Genomic DNA, 23981 nt, shown 5'->3' with positions numbered 1-23981 from the left:
CTTCAGACATGCGCATAAGGTTGTCCATAAGTTTTGTTTTTACTTTTAAACAACATATGTCGTAATTTTATGCTTACCTTCAGAATCATACAGCAGATAACACTGATGAGCAGTGGTAGCATGACAGCACACACAATGAGGATGATCTCCACAATAGGAAGAGCATCTTCTGGGCAGTCTTTTTCTTTTTCTTTTTCTTTTTCTTTTTCTTTTTTCAATGACAGAATAAATAAATAAAAATCAGGGCCAGAGAATTATTGAATTATACTTTTTATACTCTATGCATTTTTCCATTTAATATCAATCAGAAAGTGATTGTACTTCTAAATCTCTCCATCAAAATTTTCCCATTCACACCATTTACATACTAAACACATGCGGTACTTTCATATAATAAACTCATCATGTTTTAGAATACAATTATTTACATGCAATAAAATACACTTACCTATCCATAACCAAGTGAACTTGCCAGCAGTATTTTTTTCTTCCAAATTAAATTCACACCAGTAAAGCCCAATGTCTTCGGCAGTTACATGTAAGAGGGTGACACTAAGGTTGGGAAGTGCTCCACTTACATTGACTTTGGATTCGTTCGCTGTTTTAAAGGTAAGATTTTTTTCTTTGTAAAAGTAGAAGAGTGTCTGCTGTTTACTTGCTCCTTGTTTGTACATGTACACTCCATCTTGAGGACTTTTATCAGTAGCGCACTCGATGGTGACATCATGGCCAGAAGATCTGATTACTGTTTGAAGAAAAGCAACTATTAAGACTTTTAGACTTAATGCTTTTTTTTCTGCAAACACTTAAATACATTAATTAATTTGCAAAGCTATCTTGTGTGTGCTTGATATTTTCTTAAAGGGTAACTCTCCAAAATTGAACCTAGGCTCTTTTTGTTAATCTACCTGAGTCAAACTTTCGTGTAAAAGCATAATTAGAATGGAAACGCCACTTTTAAGATTGACCGTATTTTCGTTTTAGGTCAAAATGCCTTTTGAATGGGAGTGCATGGGACACTTCTATGATAGAATCAAAATCGCTATTTTTAAAACACTAAGGAGGCTCGACACAACATAAAACGGTGCTCGAAGTATCACCAGGGGCTCTACACATGAACTTGAGCATTGACTACATTGTTTGTGTACACAAAGTTTACTATAACTGTCACCACCTTTCACCCCACTATTAATAATGTTTAATTTGTTAAAATTAGTTAATGTATTAACTAACATAAACTAACCATTAGCAATATATTTGTTACTGTATTTTTAATAACATTATACAGCTGTTCAATGTTTGTTCATGTTACTTCACAGTGCATTAACTAATGTTAACAAATAATAAAAAAATATATATATATACTTACACATATTCATACCTTGCACCACTGTGGCTGCCCATGACATGCTTCTTATACAAATACTGATCAATAGAAAACTGTATCTCACAACGTACAACATCTTCGCAGCTCTTTGTGACAATGACTATAGTTTCTGTTAAACAAAATCAGGTGGAAGTGGTCACGCACAGTGACTTTTTTTTTTTTTTTTTGTAAAGGAAGCTGAGGGGAAGCTTCTGCATAGTAAATATAGTGTCATCCTAGATCCTGAAAAAATGTATATTATATATAATAATAAATATTCTCAAATTGCCTAAACCTAAACAAGTCAATATTGATGACATATTGTATAAGCTTTTATTTTGGCAGAATACTGGTAAAAATGCTGTAAACTTGTAAAGCAAAGTGCAGAAATGCAAACGCAATGCTTTAAACTCAATGCACATACAGCGTTGGAGTTTGTGAGAAGCAACATTTACTGTGAACCAAAGAGCTCTGATGCTGATGCTGCACACCTGAAACACAGTGCCTCTCTTCACTCTGATAATCACACTACTAACCTATACTGCGATTTCAGTTTATTTAAATTAATTGTGCAGTCACTTTTTTTTTTCTTTTTTTTTTACTTTGCATTAAATTTAATTATTAGCTTTTCATCAACTTACAAACCTGCTTCGGTTCTCTCACAAACCCTCATTTGGGACATCCTGATCTAGTAAGTCACGTTTGTGGAGTGTTGACACATTTTAATCTATTTATTTTGTAAAATGATTGAATATGTATAGCCAGTTTTTTTGTCAAAATGAACAAGAAATCATCTTATTAAATAAAATATATTATTCATACATATGCTTACTCTAAAGCAGGGGTTCTCAACTCTGGCCCTCGAGATCCACTTTCCTACAGAGTTTAGTTCCAACATTGACCAAAATCACCTGCTTGTAACATTATAGGCTATGTTTGAAATTGCCCCCTATACTATTCACTATTCCACACATTACCCCTGTCACTGTCACCTGTTAGTCACCGTCTGCACTACATGTCCCATCATCCTCTCCGGCTCACATGTAGGCCTACATGTACAAAAGTAACAGACTTTAATGTAAACAAAACTTTTGTGTCTTTATCAGCTTTTCCATATGATAATCATCACAATTCATCGCCCTGATAATAATCACAAATAGCTACTGCTTGCTCCATTTCTGTAATTCAACGAATGAATGAGTCTCTCACCCATAGATATCATATAATAACGGCTAGATGTCTCGTGCGCGCTGCTGGCCAATGGAGGTCGACGTCCGCACGTGGCGGCCATCTTGCCACAGACAGCTCGCTCACTCATAACATTGTGTTTTAATGGTGCATGTACTTTTAAATAACCTTAACTTGCTCAATTTTCTACCGATTTTCAAATGGTTTAGTTTGGTTTGTTATAAACGTCAGAGATGTAGTTATGACACTGCATACATATGAATAATTATAACATACATGTTCAAGCATTCGGAATTATAGCCACGTAATAACGTTTGTAAGAAACCAAACCGTTTGTAAATCCGTCAAGATTTCAGCGAGATAAATTTGTGTTCGTGCTGATCACTCACCTTACATCAGAGCCTGCCTGTGAGAAGATGGCCGAACGGTGATGCCGGAAGAGACTCCGCCGTAAGACATATAGCATTTATTATCATAGATATCATATATAAACGCTAGATGTCTCGTGCACGCTGCTGGCCAATGGAGGTCGACGTCCGCACGTGGCGGCCATCTTGCCACAGACAGCTCGCTCACTCGTTTAATGGTGCATGTACTTTTAAATAACCATAACTTGCTCAATTTTCGACCAATTTTCAAACGGTTTGGTTTGTTATAAAAGTCAGAGATGTAGTTATGACACTGCATACATACACTGCATACATATGAATAATTATAACATACATGTTCAAGCATTCTGAATTATAGCCACGTTAATAACGTTTGTAAGAAACCAAACCGTTTGTAAATCCGTCAAGATTTCTCACGAGATAAGAGGATTTGTGTGCGTGCTGATCACTCACTTTACATTAAGCCTGCCTGTGACAAGATGGCCGAACGGTGATTCCGGAAGTGACTGCGCCATAAGACATCTAGCGTTTATATATGATATCTATGATGATATCTATGTTTATTATATGATATCTATGCTCTCATCCGTTGCTCTATAGTTTTCTTCGTCAACAGCCGCTTGCACCCCCTGCTGGTGAGGCCGACTAACAGCTTATGGAGATCATCAATCTACTGATATTCCTGCCGTTCCTGGATGTCAAATGTTGAATTTTCTGTCGAATTTGAACCACTGAATTTGTGGAAGCGAAATAAAATGGGCCGAAAATTGCCCGTTGAATATTATAGGTTGTATTTTTAAACAGAATGAACATTTTGGAAGTGAAATCTGAAAGGTGAATATTGATTATTGAATTTTTAATAATGAAAACGTGTGTGAAATGTTTTGAATTGAAATATTCACAGCTTAAATATACAACCATGTTGAATTTCAGCCCATAAAAATGCAAGCCCTGAAAATACAATGCATTAAAATGCAAGCAGGGTTAATGCGCAATGCATATTTTTTCGAGTAGTGCAATTCAACAAGCTTTTTTGTTTCAAAAACATTGCCATTATTTTACTTCCATAGTAACCCCCATTTCGTCGTCACTAAGGGAACATCTGTTCATAATCTGTGATTACTCCAACGAATAGCACCGGGAGGCGTCTGGAATAACTCTGCACTGATCAATCCGCATTTTAATTTTCAGCTAAGATAGATAGATAGATAGATAGATAGATAGATAGATAGATAGATAGATAGATAGATAGATAGATAGATAGATAGATAGATAGATAGATAGATAGATGTTTAAATGTGTTAGGCCTATATAAATTTAGGAACATAACAAGCATTACAAACTACAATAGCCTAAACAGAACTGGAACCTTTGTAAGATATGCGCTCGTCTTCACAAAAAACACATACAGGGTTTTTAAACATCTTGTGTGGAGAAAATATTGTTTATTCTTAATAACTTTATAACTTGTAGGCTATAGCTTGAAAGGAAAACAAATTTGCAGTGTAAAAACAGAGTTTGTGTTGTTGAATTATATATATATTTTTTTTCTAGTAGGTTACATCTTAAAATATAGAGCTCATGACAAAAAAAAGTTCCAGATGGACAAACATTAAATGCAAAAACCAGTGTGAATAAACTTAAAATAAAAATAAAATAAACTAGAGAGTGGATACACAGATATGGCCTATTTATGAATGAAATTCATGCATTTTTTTGTCATTTAAACTGATGCAAACAGGGAAAGAGTAGAAAAGACTTATTATCCTGTCGCCCCCTCTAGTGGACAGCATTAAGTAGTACGGCCTTCATTGCTCAGATAACGCAAGTCAATGGATTTTTTGGGAAACTCTGACCAGTTAGAAAAGATATAAGCGAGTCAGACCAGTCTGAAGGTCTGAGCTGGATTTGGTGAAACATTAAAGTTTTCTTTAGGTCAATTAAAAAAAGGAGTCAATTCCTCATAATAATAATAATAATAATAATAAATAATAATAATAATAATAATAATAATGTTTAAATATATAAAGAAAACTCAGAGAAACATCAAATATTTCTGATTCAAATATTGTGCGTAGTTAACAGTGAGTGGTGGTTTCAGACATTATTTTATTAAAGTGCATTTGTCAGTGCCGCACTCGTACTGACTCTTTGTCAGGTACGAAAACACTGGATCCAATTGCGAATGAGAATAAGGTTTATTAGAAATCTCAAGAGAACAAGACAAGGCAGGATGGTAAATATAAAGTCTCTGGTCGGCAGGTCCTTGGCAGCGCATAGACTGCAGTGGGCTGAATATCCTCGAAGACAGGAAACAATGAAGGAAAACAACGGCGAGAAGCAAAACTCGGGCAACAGTCCAAAGCACTGGCACTGACGACAGAATAGTCCGAAATGAACAGGAACTGGAGGTAAACTGCACAGAGCGAGACACAGAGAACCAGTAACGTCTCCGGTTACTATCGTAACCTCGGTTCCCTGAGAGGCGGGAACGAGACATTACGTCAAAGACGTATATGGGAACTCCCTTCCTCCTCATTTTCACTGAAATCTTATAGGCTAACGCCAGCTGGAGACAGCTGGCCAATTGACGCGAAACATGCAAATGCTGACCGGTCCGCGGGCAGTATAAATAGCATGGGCGCGACAATTACGTCAGAATCAAGACTGAACGCTAGCACAGCTGATCAAACGGCGAGCACGGCGGCTGACGTAATGTCTCGTTCCCGCCTCTCAGGGAACCGAGGCTACGATAGTAACCGGAGACGTTCCCTTTCAAGGCGGTCACTTCAACATTACGTCAAAGACGTATATGGGAACTGTATAGAATCCCGCCGTGAGAGCAGTGAAGATAAGCCCTGAACGGGGTCAAGCTACACTCCCACGAGAGACAACAGTTCTAAGCCAGCAGCGCCGCTAGGAGCACTCGAACTGATGGCGAAACTAGACCAAGAAACGTCTGTTCCGACCTACCAAGTTGCATATCCAATGCAATGAAGCGAAGGCTGCACTGGAGGGCAGCACAACACCATAAGCACTCAAGCACAAGAGTTAACACAGTGTCGACGGCAATAGCGGTGACAGCTGCATAACCTTATAGCCATACACAGAGTTAACAGAAATTGAAAACTACTGTGTAATGCGGAAACAGCTATGTAACATTATAGTCATAACACAGAGTTAGCAGCAATGGTAACTCTGCATAATGCAGACTACTGCACAGCTGGTGGTGGTAACAGTTCATGAGTACATTAATAAAACTCACCGAACCCACGACGCTATAGGCAGTGCATAAAACTTGAACCCCTGGCGAACGTGTTCTGAGAAGACAGCCAGCATACCTATATCCCGTAGGCATTAAATCACATGGAAAGCATCGAATTCAGTGAGAAAGTCTCAGTCCCTAGTACCATCCACCAAGCACACAAACAGCTAGTCAGACTGCTGCCTGGTGGTCCACGTACATCCGCAAAGCCCTTACAAGGCCAACAGCACTCTGAGCATCAGCATCATGTGAGGCTGACAGCTTCAGCAGAAGGCGGGCAGGGATAAATCTGTGCTCTGAACGGTGTAAGCGTCTTCGGAACGCAGTTTGGTATCGGACGGAGAGTGACGCTGCAGTCACTAGGTCCGAGACAATGTAACATCATTCACATAGAATGAGCGTAGGTCTCCAAGTGCTTCGCTGGGGCGAGAACAGGTGGAAAGGTCCTTCTCAAGGAGATCTCTCAGCACTTATTAGTGTGAAGTGTCTTGCTCAAACGAAGGACCCAACAGCGGACACACAAGAAGGTTCCACAGCTTGGGGCTGGGGTGCCAATCGTGCCGATCGCCTGTAGAAGCAGGACCTTACTGAGGGGGTAGGTCCGTGGGTCCTCAGGTCCGTGAACCGGGGATGATAGGCCAGCAAGGGGGTCACGAGGAAACTGACACTCCCTTGTAGAACATAGTCCGATGTTCCATAGCCGATGTACAGAAGTGCAATTTAACACATAACTGAATGTACATAAACACAGTGCCAGTGGCCATAGCGACAACAACTGTGAATATACGCAGTTAGATAATAGCCCCAAAATAGCATAGCACCTCAGAAGTACACAAACACAGTCGTAGCCGTAGCTAGAACTGTGAGTATACGAGTTAGTACAGAATAGCCAGTTGCAGTGAAGGAAACGGGGCAACATAACAGCGTAGCACATGTACGTAACAGCATCGGTCGCTGTAGCGCCAACTATACGCAGTAGCTCAATATAGGCACTGAAGGATACGGGGCAACACAGCAGCATGAACACATCCATGTGCAATAATGCAGCGCAGGTCGCCGTATCGACAGAGACTGTGAATATGCACAGTTCGACTGGGATAGCTAGTTGCACTAGATACAGGGCAACATGACAGCATAACACAAGTGCGTAAGAATAGTGCATCCATGTACATAACGCAGCGTAAGTCACCATAGCTGAGATGCACAGTTAGATCAGGATGGCTAGCTGCACTGAAGGAAACAGGGCAGCATTACAGCCTAACACATCCGTGCACGTACATATATCCAGAAACTGTGAATATGCACGGTTAGATTAAGATAGCTAGTTTTGCACTGAAGGAACAGGGCAACAAAATAGCATAAACACGTCCTTGTACGTACATAAGTGCAGTGTAGTCGCCGTAGCGACAGAACTGTGAATATGCATAGTTAGATAGGACAGCTGGTTGTTGCACTGAAGGATAGAGGGCAACATAACAGCATAACACATCAGTGTGCACATTTAAAACATCTGTGTGTATAATGCAGCGCTAGTCATCGAAGCGACCGAACTGCATGAACAAGCGCAGTTCAAACACAATGGTCAGTTACGTTGAGGGCAACATAACAGCATAACGCTTCAGTGTGTACACAGATGCAGCGCAAGTCGCCGTGGCGACGACTGTGACTATGCACAGTTAGATAGGATAGCTAGTTGCACTGAAGGATACAGGGCAACGTGATAGCATAGTTACATTGATGCTGTACAAGCACAGCGTCAGAGGCATAGCGACATCGACGTCGTTAATCAGAATAGCCGATTGCACTGAGGATACAGGGCAATATATAACGGCATAAATCATAGACACATATCAATGTACATAACACAGCGTCAGTGGCAGCCCACAACAACTGTGAATACACAGTAATCAGAGTAGCCAGTTGCACTGAAGGAACAGGGCAATATATAGCGGCGTAATTGTAACACATATCAGTGCGTAGTGTGTACACAGCGTCAGTTGCGTCGGACAGCAACTGTGAATACGTAGTAATCAGAATAGCCATATGCACTTTAGGATACAGGGCAATATATCACGGCAAAAATCATAACACATATGAGTGTGTAGTGTGTACGTAAACACAGCGTCAGTCGCATCGCGCAACAACTGAATACGCACTGTGTAGTAATCAGAATAGCCATTGCACTGAATGATACAGGGCAATATATAGGCTAATGGCATAAATCATTACACAGAGTGCGGTGTGTACAACACAGCGTCAGTTGCATCGCGCAACAACTGTGAATACGTAGTAGTCAGAATAGCCATTTGCACTGAAGGATACAGGGCAATATACAACGGCAAAATTCATAACACATATCAGTGTGTAGTGTGTACGTAAACACAGCGTAGTTGCATGCGCAACAACTGCGAATACGTACTGTGTAGTAATCAGAATAGCCATTGCACTGAAGGATACAGGGCAATATATAATGGCATAAATCATTACACATAACAGAGTGCGGTGTGTACGTAACACAGCGTCAGTTGCATCATGCAACAACTGTGAATACGTACTGTGTAGTAATCAGAATAGCCATTGCACTGAAGGATACAGGGCAATATATAATGGCATAAATCATTACACATAACAGAGTGCGGTGTGTACGTAACAAAGCGTCAGTTGCATCACGCAACAACTGTGAATATGTACTGTGTAGTAATCAGAATAGCCATTGCACTGAAGGATACAGGGCAATATATAATGGCATAAATCATTACACATAACAGAGTGCGGTGTGTACGTAACACAGCGTCAGTTGCATCATGCAACAACTGTGAATACGTATTGTGTAGTAATCAGAATAGCCATTGCACTGAAGGATACAGGGCAATATACAACGGCAAAATTCATAACACATATCAGTGTGTAGTGTGTACATAAACACAGCGTCAGTTGCATCGCGCAACAACTGTGAATACGTACTGAGTAGTAATCAGAATAGCCATTGCACTGAATGATACAGGGCAATATATAATGGCATAAATCATTACACATAACAGAGTGCGGTGTGTACGTAACACAGCGTCAGTTGCATCACGCAACAACTGTGAATACGTACTGTGTAGTAATCAGAATAGCCATTGCACTGAAGGATACAGGGCAATATACAACGGCAAAATTCATAACACATATCAGTGTGTAGTGTGTACATAAACACAGCGTCAGTTGCATCGCGCAACAACTGTGAATACGTAGTGGTCAGAATAGCCATTGCACTGATGGATACAGGGCAATATACGGCAAATTCATAACACATATCAGTGTGTAGTGTGTACTTAAACACAGCGTCAGATGCATCGCGCAACAACTGAATACGTGGTATTACGTGCTGTGTAGCAATCAGAATAGCCATTTGCGCTGAAAAATACAGGGCAATATATAGTGGCATAAATCCTAACACAACAGTGTGACGCGTGTACGTAACACAGAGTCAGTTGTATCACACAACAACTGTGTCTTCGTAGTAATCCGAATAGCCAATTGCACTTAAGGATACAGGGCAATATCGCGGCATAAGCATAACACACACATATCAGTGTACATAAACACAGCGTCAGTGGCAGCACAACAACTGTGAATGTTGTAATCAGAATAGCCATTTGCACTGAGGGCAAAATATAACGGCACAAATCATAGCACATATAGTGTGCAGTGAGTACATAAACACAGCGTCAGTGGCGTAGCGACAACAACTGTGAATACGTAGTTGAATGGCCAGTTGCACTGAAGGATACAGGGCAATATAACGGCACAAATCATAGCACATAACAGTGAGCAGTGTGAACATAAACACAGCGTCAGTGGCGTAGCGACAACGACTGTGAATATGTAGTTAAATCAGCATGGCCAGTTGCACTGAAGGATACAGGGCAACATCAGCTGTAAGCACATCAAAATGTAATGTTACGTAGGCCCAGCGTCAACAGCATAAGCGGTAACGACTGCGCAACAACACTCACCGGATTGCGGCTGTGCACTTCCATTGTCAGAGCGAGGCGGCTAGAGACCTCTCTGCTAGAGATCTATAGCATCCGTACTTTTTTTTTTTTTTTTTTCTTTTAGACACGGAGCCATGGCCTTTGCCTCGTCTCTCTAGACGCGCGTCTTGCGCACGACTACCAAAGGACGCCGTGGAAGACGGAGTCTTCTTGAAGTAGCCTGGCTGAGATACCGGGCTGAAGTATTCCTTATCAACAGGGGCTATCGCGTCGAGTCCTTCTAGCGAGCCCGCGAAGAGGACCGGAGTGGCGACGGGCAGCGTACTCGTCCTAGGGCGGGAGAGGGCCCACCAGCGGCCTGCTGGCGGCAGTGGGCCTCATCCCCGCGGATGCCCGGGTTTATTCCCCTGAGGGCGCGCACTGTCCGGCACATGCCCGTCGTCCGTGAGTGCGGCCTCGGTTGAACTTGTTAGGGTAGAGCGAGTCGATAGGACCCGCACATATCTGGCATGTAAGTTAGCAGCCATCGGATGCGGGGAGGAAACATGGTGAGTAACCTCTATTGCAACTTCCACGATGACTTCAGATAAGACTTCTAGCGTGAAGAAAGAGATTCTGACGTAATTGTCGCGCCCATGCTATTTATACTGCCCGCGGACCGGTCAGCATTTGCATGTTTCGCGTCAATTGGCCAGCTGTCTCCAGCTGGCGTTAGCCTATAAGATTTCAGTGAAAATGAGGAGGAAGGGAGTTCCCATATACGTCTTTGACGTAATGTTGAAGTGACCGCCTTGAAAGGGAACAAACAATCTGACAATGAACATTTTTCTTCTTCGTTGTTGTTTAACGGCGGTTGGCATCCAACATTAATGGTGCATTTCCGCCACCTACTGTACTGGAGTGTGGGCCGGAGATAAATAACTAAACCACCAACAAAAAAAAAAACAACAACAAAAAAATCCCACTAGAAGAAATAACTTAATAATAATCCTTTCTGCCAATCTTGTTTCCTTTAAAAATCGAAATAACAGTGTACTCATAATCATATCATTTAATGGTTTCCCCAGCAATTCTTTAAGTGAATTTCCTTGTCCCCCTAACCTTCTTATGCCCTCTCTCATCTTTACTCTTTCCTTCTCATATTTCTGACACTCAAAAATCACATGTTCCACAGATTCAATACTATCACAAAATTCACACCTATCTGATATGAGCTTACCCATAATCTGACAATGAACATGACAAACACAGGACTATAAACGAGACGCACCTGCCGCTGATCTGATTGCTCGTCAGCACAGCTGTCAGACCAGAACAGTAGCCTACACACAGAATGAACAGACAAAACTGCGAACTGTGACACTCTTATTCTTCCTGACAGAAAAGCTCGTAGCCTACTGAAGGTGTAGCGTTTTGACCAATCAGATGAAAGCGGCATTTCAGCGCCGACCACGTGTGCAAATGAAATATCGAACCCATAAACCGATTTGTAAACAACAAACGAAAAATGAAAAATCGAGCCAAAATCTCATTTTTCGTTTTTTAAACCAAACTAAAAAAACGAATAAACGAGCTGGTTTTCATTTCTCGTTATTCCATTCCAAACAGGACATGAAATGATCAAAAAGTACACGGACCCAGCAGGAATGAAAAGATTGATCTTGAACTCTGTCATTGAAAATAGTTTGTAAATACCTTAAATAAACAATCAATTAAGAAGGAATTTATACCTGTATGATAATGTAAGCCTGCACTCGATCGGTCCAAAGTCCGGCATCCGACCAGCGGGGAACGTCTACGTGTTACGGTCTTTTCTCATGGCAAAGTATTTTTGATTAAATGCAATACATTTTCTCATATGTATTTTCTCGTTATTTCATATGACTCCATAAATGAAAAGGTTTTAATGATATCCGTGCATCATTAAAAGTGAGCGAATGTTTGACTATTCTTTTTAACTCTTTAATGAAAATAATGTCAAAGTCAGTTAGAATAATCAAATGTAACAATTTATTATGTCAGGTAAATGTATCATGCCAATTTCATAATCAGTCCAAGGAAAATTAATACAATAACATCAAATGCTCTGGAATAAAGAGAAGAGATGCAAACCCGACATTAGGAAATACCAACGCTATCTCACGACCAATTCGTACGAATTCGTACGAATGATAAAAAGATGGCTAATTCGTACGACCTCACTCGTACGAATTTGTACGATTTGTCTAAACCCACGTGATGGGTAGGTTTAGGGGCGGGGTCAGGGGTAGGTCATTCGTATGAATTCATACGAATTGGGCAATTCGTAAAATATGTACGATTTTGCAAAAATCGTACGAATTCGTACGAGTGAGGTCGTATGAATTCGTACGAATTAGCCACCTCGTAGAATTTGTACGTTTTCCCGTGAGATCGGGTTGAGAAATACATGATGCTGAGTCCCGGCGGCTCTCAGCATTCACAGGCTGATCTGAGGTACAGAATCGCCCCGAGCCCTTTGCTACATTTCATTATATAGACAAAACCTCTTTCACATGGAAACATCTGCTAACAATGGGAATTTACATTCAGAGTTGACACCTTTTGGGGGTAGGAGACATTTGTCTAGAGACCATCTTCCTTTGTGTGCCAGTTATCTCTAAACTCTTAATACCTTTTAATAAACTCTCCCTTAATACCTTTTGTTTTACTTATTTGGGAATGAGACACATGTACCAGTCGCACTGAGACATTTCAAATTATACTAAACATGTATAATACTCGATGATAATTATTCACATTAAAACATATAGATTCTTGTGTGAGTTTTGGTGATCTTAGCTTGAGGGAGAAGGAGTGGGGGATGAGGGGAAGAAATGTAGATTAGGATGATTCAGAGGTGAGACTTTCGTCTTGATAGTGCACAAGGGTGAGTTCAAATGTTAATTTCCTTTGTTCTCTCAGAGAGTAGCTCTCTCGTCCAGTTCTTCCAGATTTTCCAGTCTTACAGTTCCCTCCTTGATCCCGTGGGTCAAATCCGGATGAACACTTACGGGGTCACAGTAAGACGTTTGTTGTAATCCTTGAGATGTAACCCAAAAATTGTCTTTGCAATGTTAGCATCTGTAGAAGCTTTCAGAGGGCTGTGTTCACCTGCAGAACACCTGGTCTCACCAGGTGTATGTAGCTTGAGTTCAGCAGGTGGATGAATACGTTCAGGTTTTCTTCCTGTGATCCTGTGATGTGAGCAAAGTTCATAGGGTCAATCTGGACCAATTGTGACTTGTTCAGTTGACGTGTCATTCCTTCATGGAGAAACTTCTACTTCTCTGGCACCTTCCCCATGATGATAATCTGTCCCTTCTTGACCAATCCTGTCACCTTCAGCGGTGCGGTTGTCTGGGCAGACCTCAATGGATGAAGGGGTTCTCCTTGGTTCCACACTTTGTGTGAGACACCTGAAAAGCATCTTAAATGTCCACTTCACGATTGAGCACTTATGAACTTAAAGTCGTAAGGAAATGCATAGGAACACATAATGCAACAAAAATCATGTCATGTTCAATATAAAATTTCATGTTCATGTCAGCAAGTGCAAATGGTACATCTGGTCTCAAGTGTTTCTCAAGGTCAGGTAGGGTGGTCCCATTTTAAATATCCAATTCTTCACTATACCACTGTGATGATGTTAAATGGTTGTGGAATTTAAATATTCTTGGTCTGAATTACTCAAAGGAAATGCAGCAAGAGTGTAATCTAAATAATCAAATGTGACTTGGAATATGCTTAGTCATACAAGAATGGAGATTATTCATTCCCTGCAACAGTTTGGTGTGTGTGTGTGTGTGTGTGTGTGTGTGTGTGTGTGTTGTGCTGGCTAAATTGCATTCGATGACCGGATTAAATTGTAAATTTTGTAATTGATTGAAGCGCTCACACTAGTTGTACTTTCACCCATCTCCCGAGTCTCAGGTTATGTTCTAACAATTCCGCTGTCCTGGCTTTGATCCAGGTGGGGTCCGGCCCGTCCTGGCATCCATCCTCCAAGGAATTTGCAGAAGTAAACCTGAGACAGAAACAAATGCAGAGAGAACCACAGTTACTTCTGATATTTTCAACAACTTCAAATTCAGACATGTGGAATTCTTTTACTTGCTCCATTATCATGTCCATTGCCATTTTAATTCCAGTTGTCACATGAAACCGAGTTTCATTGACCAAGTCTGAATTATTGCTGTTGTTTCAGTGCATTGTGTGACACCTGAAGCTGCTCTTGCAGTTCAGCCTTCACAGTCTGCTGTGTCATATGAGCATTAGAGATTAATCAGAGTTGTTATCACTCGTAGCGGCATGAGTTCCAATGGGTCGATGGTCATTGCTCTCATTACAGCCAGATCTGTGGGCAGAAATGATTTCACCTGTTTCGGTGTTGCCTGCTTAGCATTTGCTGTTTAACACATTTAGTTAGTGCAGATCTCTTGTGACCTGCAAAAGGCTGTGGTACTTCTGTCTGATGTTTAGCATTTCATACCCTCCTTGTAAACTTACTTCTCTGATCAGATTCAATTTTAGTTGGTGCACCCCAGTCAAGGATGATTTGGTTTGCCATTACCTGTGCCACACTTCTAGCCATATTTTTTAAAGGCAAAAAATAAAAGCACACCCCCTTTTGGCACTGGGTAGCAAACCAATGAAATTGAATTTTAAGGATTAATGTCACACCTCTCCAATTAATGCCCTGCTTATAATGTATATTATAATTTGAGTTGTAAAACAATTATATTAGATTAAAGAATATAAATTAAATAATATTGTTTCTGGTCTCTGAAGAGTCTCTGGAACAACTTATTTGTCAAAGTGTTCGTTTTGCAAAAGATGATTTATTTTAGATTTGGCCCTGTAGTCGCAGCTGTACTGGCCAGTGCATTGTAAGTACAACAAAGGTCAAGCTGAAAGCCAATGAGGGACTCTGGTCGCTTTAAACGCATGGTCAAATCTCTGCTCGTTCTCATGTCAATACATTTGAATATGAAAAGGTTTTTTTTTGGCTCAGGGCTGATGAGATGCACATACGCTCTTTTTTAATTTTTTTATTAGATTTCAAATGCCATTTCGTTTCATCTAGTCTTTTTAAAGATTATATGAAGGCAAAGTGGCCATTTTAACGTTTGATTATTCTATTTACTCTTTACTTTATATTTTCCCCGTTTTTAGATTAGGAAACTATGTCGCTCAGAGGTCCTCACGCCATTCTGTTTAAACGTGGGTCTCACGGTCACAATCCTGTCAGTTTCGGTCACTAAACAGAGGTCATTGGCTATATAACTGAGATTTGTCGTATTCACACGTACACAATCAAAGATACTTTAATAGCCCCCATGGAATTGCATCTACCTGAATTTAATTTGAATTTAATCGTTTTACTTCAGAAGAGGTTTTGGCCACCATTAAAGACGTTAGTCGACCAACTTTACTTCTCTTATAATAGCTTTGGATTGGCCAAGCCAGTGGTGTCCCACGTACACTTATCTGAAGTAACACTAAATTAAAATAGAGGTAAAACAGACGCACCCAGATTTAGGTTGGTCAAGCAGCATTTTGCTCTTCTAAACGGAAAGAACTCATCTTTGCAAACCAAGTACACTTGAATCCGTGCCGAATATTAGTCGTCACTAATCTGACGCAAAAATTGAGGTAACATGCGTATCCGTTTCTACTTGAGAAAATAATTGCCGAGTAATCCAGAATGAATTCAAACGTAACAATTTATAAATTTACTCTCAGAAAGACTGCTGAAATGTATTGATATTTTGCTTTAGCATTTGGCAAGCCAAAATTAAACAAAAGGTTAGAGCTTTAGGATATCATTGGCTATCTTTTCCATATGGTTCAACTATTTATTTTCACTCCGGTTCTCAACTCCGTTCCTTGGGACCCACTGCTGTGCACATTTAGTATGTCTCCTTTATCTGATGCACTCAGTTCAGTTCATGTTCTTTCCTAATGAGCTGATGATCTGAATTATGTGTGTTAAATAAAGAAGACATACAAAATGTGAAGAATGGTGGGTCCCCAGGCCCAGAGTTGAGAACCAATGGTGCATAGTGTATAAATGCACATTTAAAATCATCCCAGAGCTTAAAAATCACAAAAGAATTACACATCAGAAGATTTTCAACATCAAACCACAAAAAGCATCAGTGAAAAGTCACTTGACAGCATACCTCAGTAATGCACTTCAGATATACGCATAAGGTTGTCCATAAGTTTTGTTTTTACTTTTGAACAACATATCGTAATTTTATGCTTACCTTCATGTAACCCAGGTCCCATGTAGTTAGAAAATAAAGCTGGAGTGGTTAATACAATGAGACTGGGCCTGGGCTCGTTGTAGAGAAATACAACTTGTTTTGAATGTTACTTAATATATGTATTTTTGTAATACTCTTGGCTATTCTTATAAAAGACCACCACAACTGTATTTTAGATGCAAAAATATTCAAAAGTATTTATTTACAACATGAAATAAAATAAAATAAAAAATGTATCTTAGAATAAAATAAAACAAATCACAGGGGTATGGAAAAAGAAGTGAAAATAAAACTTACAAGCAAATAAAGCTTCACTTTCCCAAAAGGAAAACCTTTCTGTGGTTATATTGAAATTAAATAATTATGTATTCCCTCTGAAAATGTCCACACCCGTTGCAGGCCTGTTCGATGACACTTTGTGTGCGGTGGGGCCTAAAAACTGGAATGGCCGCTTCACTCAGAACTGAGCATAAACAAAAAGCACGTGCAATGTGAATGTTAGTGTCACAGGTCGGGGTGGGCCAAGCCAGACTGTCACAGGTCGGGGTGGGCCAAGCCAGACTGCACCCACCCCTGGAGACCGGGTACCGCCTCGAGGAGCGTGTCAAGGAACCAAACAGCAGACAGAGGATAAAGGAATAACAATTTCTTTATTGAGTTAAAAGCAGATAATTTGAAAAGTCCTAATTAAAATCTTCCTTCTTGTCGCCAGAAGCAATTCGATGGGCCCCTGGACCGGAGCGAGATGGACGTTCGTGAACACCCTGCGGCTCGTCGGAGAGGGATCAAGGAGGACACACACCATCCAGGTAGGTCACTGGGTAAGTACTCTTTACAGGGCTCACGAGGACGTCTTGGCTACTCGGACCCCATTCGGACTGGAACCAGGTAAATACTCGTGGTGAGGATGGAACGAGTGCCGGAGGCTGCCCAGAGGTAAGTATCCAGAGGACGGGGGTCCTCAATTCAGACGGGTCACAGGGGCGCAGGTGGCGAGCAGGCCGGGCCAGGAGGGGACCGTGGACAGCAAGACGACACTTTGATTGAGGCACGTGCCGCGGCTATTCTCCTTCCTTCCGAACAGCAGCAACAATTTGCAACACGGGCACGGAAGGCCACCCGGCAAGAGGACACTTCACTTTGACTGTGCCCTGCAACAATACAACAGGGTTCAATGGTTCAACAAGATGCGACGCTCAACAGTGATACCTTCTCTCCTTCTGAACAGGGCGGAGGCTTTCAGTGGGGACAGGTGGGGACCACCAGGCGGAGAAGACGCTTGAGGGAGACACTCCACTTGACTGTACACTGTAACCAGGTAACAGGATTTAACTTCCCAACAGCATATGGAACGTTCAATTGAAATACCTTCTCTCTTTCTGAGCAGGGCGGAGGCTTTCAGTGGGGACAGGTGGGGACCACCAGGCGGAGAAGACGCTTTGAGGGAGACACTCCACTTGACTGTACACTGTAACCAGGTAACAGGATTTAACTTCCCAACAGCATATGGAACGTTCAATTGAAATACCTTCTCTCTTTCTGAACAGGGCGGAGGCTTTCAGTAGGGACAGGTGGGGACCACCAGGCGGAGAAGACGCTTTGAGGGAGACACTCCACTTGACTGTACACTGTAACCAGGTAACAGGATTTAACTTCCCAACAGCATTTGGAACGTTCAATTGAAATACCTTCTCTCGTTCTGAACAGGACAAGCCTTCAATGGGACATTTGGAGACCACCAGACGGAGAGGACACTTGAGCGGGACACTCCACTTCGGCTGTACACTGTAACCAGGTAGCAGGAGTTAACTTCCCATCAGCATATGGAACGTTCAATTGAAATACCTTCTCTCGTTCTGAACAGGACAAGCCTTCAATGGGACATTTGGAGACCACCAGACGGAGAGGACACTTGAGCGGGACACTCCACTTCGGCTGTGCACTGTAACCAGGTAGCAGGAGTTAACTTCCCAACAGCATATGGAACGTTCAATTGAAATACCTTCTCTCTTTCTGAACAGGACAAGCCTTCAATGGGACATTTGGAGACCACCAGACGGAGAGGACACTTGAGCGGGACACTCCACTTCGGCTGTGCACTGTAACCAGGTAGCAGGGTTTAACTATTCAACAGCATATCAAACGTTCATTTCAAATACCTTTTCTGAACAGGACAGCGACTTTCGATGAAGCATGTGGAGACCACCAGACGGAAAGGATGCTCTAAGCAAGACACTCCACTTCAGCTGTACACTGTATCGATGCAACAGGATTTGACCATTCAGCAGTAATGAAACATTCAGCTGCAATACCTTCTCTCGTTCCAACCAGACAGCGGCTTTTGATAGGGACGTGTGGAGACCACCAGACGGGAAGGATGCTTTAAGCAAGACGCTCCAGTTCAGCTGTACACTGCAACAATGCAACAGGATTTGACCATTCAACAGTGGATGAAACATTCATCTGTACTACCTTCTCTCCTTTCCAACCAGGGCAGCGGCTTTCGATCGGGACATGTGGAGACCACCAGACAGGAAGATTGCTTTAAGCAAGACGCTCCAGTTCAACTGTACGCTGCAACAATGTAACAGGAATTAATGGATCGGCAGCATTCACAGAGTGGGACTGTCTCAAATGGTAAGTTGGACGCTGGATGTAACGAACCCCGTTCAGAGACAGCGGGTGAAAGACTATAGAAGCGAGTGCACAGCAGACTATTAATACTTCTCCACACGATAAACTTCACTCCATAACACAAACCGTGTGAATCGTCACTTCAGGCACTGCATTCCACTCGCACACGTGCATTCGGGCCAGCACTCACCCACCGGTCTTTCTCCCACCAGATCGACTCTCGTCTCTACACGGGCTCCACTTCTCTCAGAGACAGTCAAACGGATGTAGTAATCGTCACATTCAGTGCAGGAAGCACAAAGGTTGGAGACAGATCATTAATTCACTCGGTGTAATACTTCACTCGTGCCACACGCTTTCCAGACTTTCCACACCACTTCAGTGTCAGTGCATATAAACAACGGATCAAATACTCATCACTTTGCGTCTTTCCCACTGTTGACGATATCCCCTAGATCTCATTGACAAAACTTCACTCTCTCATGTCCATTTCTCGGCTTCAATCTTCGCCCTGCTTCACAGTCCAGCTTCAAATATAAACAACCCGCCGACAGAACACAGTATCTCACGGGAGGAGAACCACACCGACCGTCTGTTTCCTCTCTCTTTTTAAAGCCCCATCTTAATGCACGTTCCTCTCACAACACTCTCTGTAATTCTCCTCACCTGTTGTCAATCAGGCAATTGGCCTCGCTGCCATGGCAGCAGATTTCGCGGTGTGATGAGACGACCATCCACCAGAGGTCTCCAAATAATACTGCCTTCACGAGGATTTTACTTTCTCTCTTTATCTGGCTTTTGTCACACCGTGACATACCCCCCTGCCAAACCGTTCTAGTCCCTAGAACGGGATCCGGACACCCAATCTCCATACCTGGATGGGGGTTGTCCCCGGTTCTCCCTTTGGGACCGTCTTGGCGGGGAATTCGGTGCCTCAGGCCTTGGCGGGGAATTCGGTTCCTCGGGCCTTGGCCCTATCCCCACTCTCTGAGGGACCACAGCCCATCCCACCACGGGAGGCATCCACACTGGTTCAGTAGGCGGTCTCTCTACAGCTGGTTTGGGGTAGTTTGGACAAGGGCGCATCAGGTTGCGGTGGAGCACCCGCTCTGGCCCTGCTCTCCCTTCGGGACGAATGGCATACACAGGCTGATCGAGGCGCGGCTGTCGTTGGATCACATACGGCTGGGGCTCCCACCGATCACTGAGCTTACCCTTTCCTTGTCGTCGGTTGTCTCGAACTAGAACTCTCTCGCCAGGCAGTAGTGGTGCACTCCGTGCCGTACGGTCATACAACCTCTTATTCTTGGCTGCGGCTTGGTTGATTCGGTCTGAGACCCGTTCATAGGCCAGTTGAAGGCGTTGATGGTGTCTGGTCACCCACCCCGTTACGCTGCCTCCTTCTTCAGCCGCCGCAGTCCCCAGCAGTAGGTCCACTGGTAGCCTCACATGCCTTCCGAACATCAGGTAAGTTGGTGCGTAGCCGGTCGTACTATGAATGCTGTTATTATATACCTGTACCATCGCCGGGAGGTTATCCACCCAATGTCCCTGTTGGTCGCCTTCCAAGGTCCCCAAAAGACCGATCAGCGTCTGGTTAAACCTCTCACACCCTCCATTCCCTTGAGGATGATAGGGCGTCGTATGGGTCTTCCTACATCCATACAATTGACACAACTCATGTACTACCCTGGATTCGAAATTGGGTCCTTGATCCGAATGGAACACTTCAGGGCACCCGAAGGGCTGGATGACATACCTCCACAGGGCATTAGCGGTAGTGATGGCGGTCTGATCCAGAGTTGGGATGGCCCAGGCATATTTAGTGAATAGGTCTGTGATCACTAAGATGTTTTGGATACGGTCGACCGGCCTACCCAACGTCAGATAGTCCATAGCGATGATATGCATCGGTGCTTTGGCTCGAATGGGGACCATTGGAGCTCGAGGCTCTTTCCTGGCTTTAAACAGGGTGCAGCGCGGACAGCCCCGCAGGTAGGCCCTCGTAGTTCCCTCCATCCCAGGCCAGTAGAAGTGGCGTCGCAAGAGTGCCGTCGTCCTCTCCTGCCCCTGATGACCAAGCCTGGTGTGGTAAGCCTCCAGCAGGGCATGACACCTCCCCTCGGGAACCACTACCTGACAGACCGGGTCACCCGAGTGTGAGTCCTGGAGGGACCGACAAATCACCCCCTCCTTCAGATGGAGCCTCTCCTTCTGGCCCAGCAGGCCTCTCACAATTCGATTTTGAGCCCGGCGTTCCGCACCCTCCGGCCAATTGCCCTGCTCCAACCAGGCCCGGACCATTAACAAGTCCTCGTCTTCGCCCTGCCACATCCTCCAACGCTGTGGATCCCATCCCCAACTTGCAGGCGGCTCCTCCGGTGGCTGCCCCGGTGCCTCCACAATGCCCACCATCATTCCCTCGTCCCGGTCGGCCTCCAGCGTGGGTCTCAGATCTTCCGGCCCTCCTTCAGGCCACCTAGACAGCACATCTGCGTTGGTATGTTCCCTTCCTGGCCGATACCGCAGCTGATAGTCAAAGTTGGCCAATTGAGCCACCCACCTCTGTTCTACCGCCCCCAGCTTGGCGGTTTGCAGGTGTACCAGCGGATTGTTATCGGTCACCACGGTTACCTTTGCTCCCCATAGGTAGTCCTTGAACTTCTCACTGAGCGCCCACTTCATGGCCAGTAACTCGAGCTTGAAGGAACTATAGTTGGCATCATTTCTCTCCGCAGGGTGTAGACTCCGACTAGCATAAGCGATGACTCTCTCTTCCTCCTGTTGTTTCTGGGCCAAGACAGCCCCCAAGCCCAGATGGCTAGCGTCCGTGTAAAGAATGAAGGGCTGTGTGAAATCGGCATATGCCAGAATGGGTGCTTGTAACAACTCTTGCTTGAGCTTCTGAAAAGCAATCTCGCATGCCTGATCCCACTCCACCACTGGGGACGCCCGGCCCCGGACATGTCCCGTTCCACCCAGCAACTGGTTCATGGGTTTGGCGATCTTGGAGAAATCCTTAATGAATCTCCTATAGTACCCCACGAAACCGAGGAAGGATCGAACCTGGCGCACAGTCTTTGGGGCCGCCCACCCCTGTACGGCCGACACTTTCTCTGGGTCCACAGCGATCCCTGCCGCACTCACAATATGGCCCAGGAACTTTACCTCCTTCCGGAAAAGCTGGCATTTATCCGGTTGGAGCTTCAGCCCGTACTTCTCCAGAGAGCGGAACACCTGCTCCAGGTGCTGAAGGTGAGACTCAAAATCGGGGGAATAAATAATCACGTCATCCAGGTACACCAGGGTGGTATCCATCAGCTGGCTCCCTAAACAGCGCTGCATTAGTCGCTGGAACGTGGCCGGGGCGTTGCAGAGGCCGAAGGGCATCCGGTCCCACTCGTATAACCCAAAGGGGGTCGTGAAAGCCGTCTTCTCCCGGTCCTGCTCGTCCACCTGCACCTGCCAGTAGCCGCTCGCCAAGTCTAGTGTGGAATACCAGGCCGCCCGTGTGAGGCTAGTAAGGGAATCCTCGACTCGAGGCAATGGGAAAGCATCCCGCTTTGTCACTAGGTTCAACTTCCGATAATCCACACAGAATCTCCATGCGCCTGTCTTCTTCCTCACCAGTACGATCGGGGCCGCCCAAGGGCTGCTGCTCTCGCGGATGATCCCTCTATTCAACATCCCTCGCAACAGAGCACGAACCTCAGAGTACAATGTTGGGGGCACCGGTCGGTAGCGCTCTCTACTGGGTGTGGCCCCTCCAGTGGGAATTTGATGCTTAACGATGTTAGTACACCCATAATCCTCATCGTGGGTGGAGAACAACTGTGGCCATTTTGATAGAAAAGCCTTAAGCCGCCTTTTCTGATCCTCCTCCAGCCCTTCTCCCCGTAGGGACTCACCTCCAAGGTGGGCCGGCAGTCCTTCTCCAGCCTCCCTGCTGTGCATCCCCGTCTGCGCCAAAGCAACTTCCACTACGGTTGGGCCTACTTGGCTGAACTTGACTTCTCCTGGCTCTTGCACTTGCCACGGTTTCACCGAGATGACTCGGGCTAGACACTGATGACGATACAGTTGGATTGGAAAAGGATTCGTGTTCCGAACTCTCACCCGAATTCGGCCTCTTTGGGCGGATGCCAGTCCTCTGGCCACCTCCACCTTAGGACCTTCGTTGTATGGTTCCACCAGCACCCACTCCTCCGGGTGATAAAGTCTAGGGGGCACCCTGACCCAGACCATCGCCTCGCTTCGAGCCGGGACGGACAAAGCATAACGGCAAGCCACTCTCCCAGTGCTCTCCCGGTCCTCCTGCTGCTCGGCCAGGCAAACCCGGCGACAGTCTGCCCGAATACGCTCCCATTCTCTGCCCTCAGATGTCACAGTCGCTCGGGCCGACCCACGCTGGAACAGCTCTTCCCAGCAGTCGGAGATGACATTCATGCCCAGTAGGGCGCGATGAGACCCCAGACACACGTCACGAACCACCACCACTCCCTTCTGGGGTACAACCATACCGTGGATCTCCAGGTCTGTCACCACATAACCCACATACGGGATATCGAGCCCATTGGCCCCTCGCAGAGTTAACCAGGGGGCCTCAGTCGTCGGCCGGCCCTGGGTGCCGAATAGTTCCTGAACTAGGCTCTCCGCAAACAGAGTGACTTGCGACCCTGTGTCCAACAAACACTGCACCTTCTTGCTGTTGACTCGGATCGTGATAACCGGACAGCGGCCCACTAGGCGTTCTTTAGACAGTCCAGGAGAAGAAGGGTCTGAAAAGGGGGTCCCGACCACTTGACCCACAGTGGCCGGAGACTCTAAAAACCCCCTTGTGAAGCGCGTCTGGAAGGGCACTGACGGATG

At 44.3% G+C, this 23981-nt stretch overlaps 1 protein-coding gene across 2 annotated transcripts in view; it reads right to left on the bottom strand.

Annotated features, from left to right (window-relative positions):
- The window catches only part of LOC311092114 (uncharacterized protein), a 42319-nt gene that overhangs the window by 4539 nt on the left and 13799 nt on the right, over positions 1-23981 (bottom strand). The window contains exons 1-3 of one of the 2 annotated variants that reach the window (XM_084128446.1): positions 1370-1503; positions 449-745; positions 78-208 (exon numbers count right to left, since the gene is read on the bottom strand). In XM_084128446.1, coding sequence (XP_083984572.1) covers positions 78-208; positions 449-745; positions 1370-1463 — 522 coding nt within the window. In that variant the 5' untranslated portion in view covers positions 1464-1503. Of the gene's footprint in view, positions 1-77; positions 209-448; positions 746-1369; positions 1504-23981 lie in introns of those variants that run through there. The other variant, XM_084128445.1, reaches the window with a different exon arrangement.

This window comes from Abramis brama (assembly GCF_963993115.1).
Source record: "Abramis brama genome assembly, chromosome: 11".
NCBI lineage: Eukaryota > Metazoa > Chordata > Actinopteri > Cypriniformes > Leuciscidae > Abramis > Abramis brama.
Note: the sequence above shows the minus strand (reverse complement) of the source record. Positions and strands in the feature narration are given on the sequence as shown.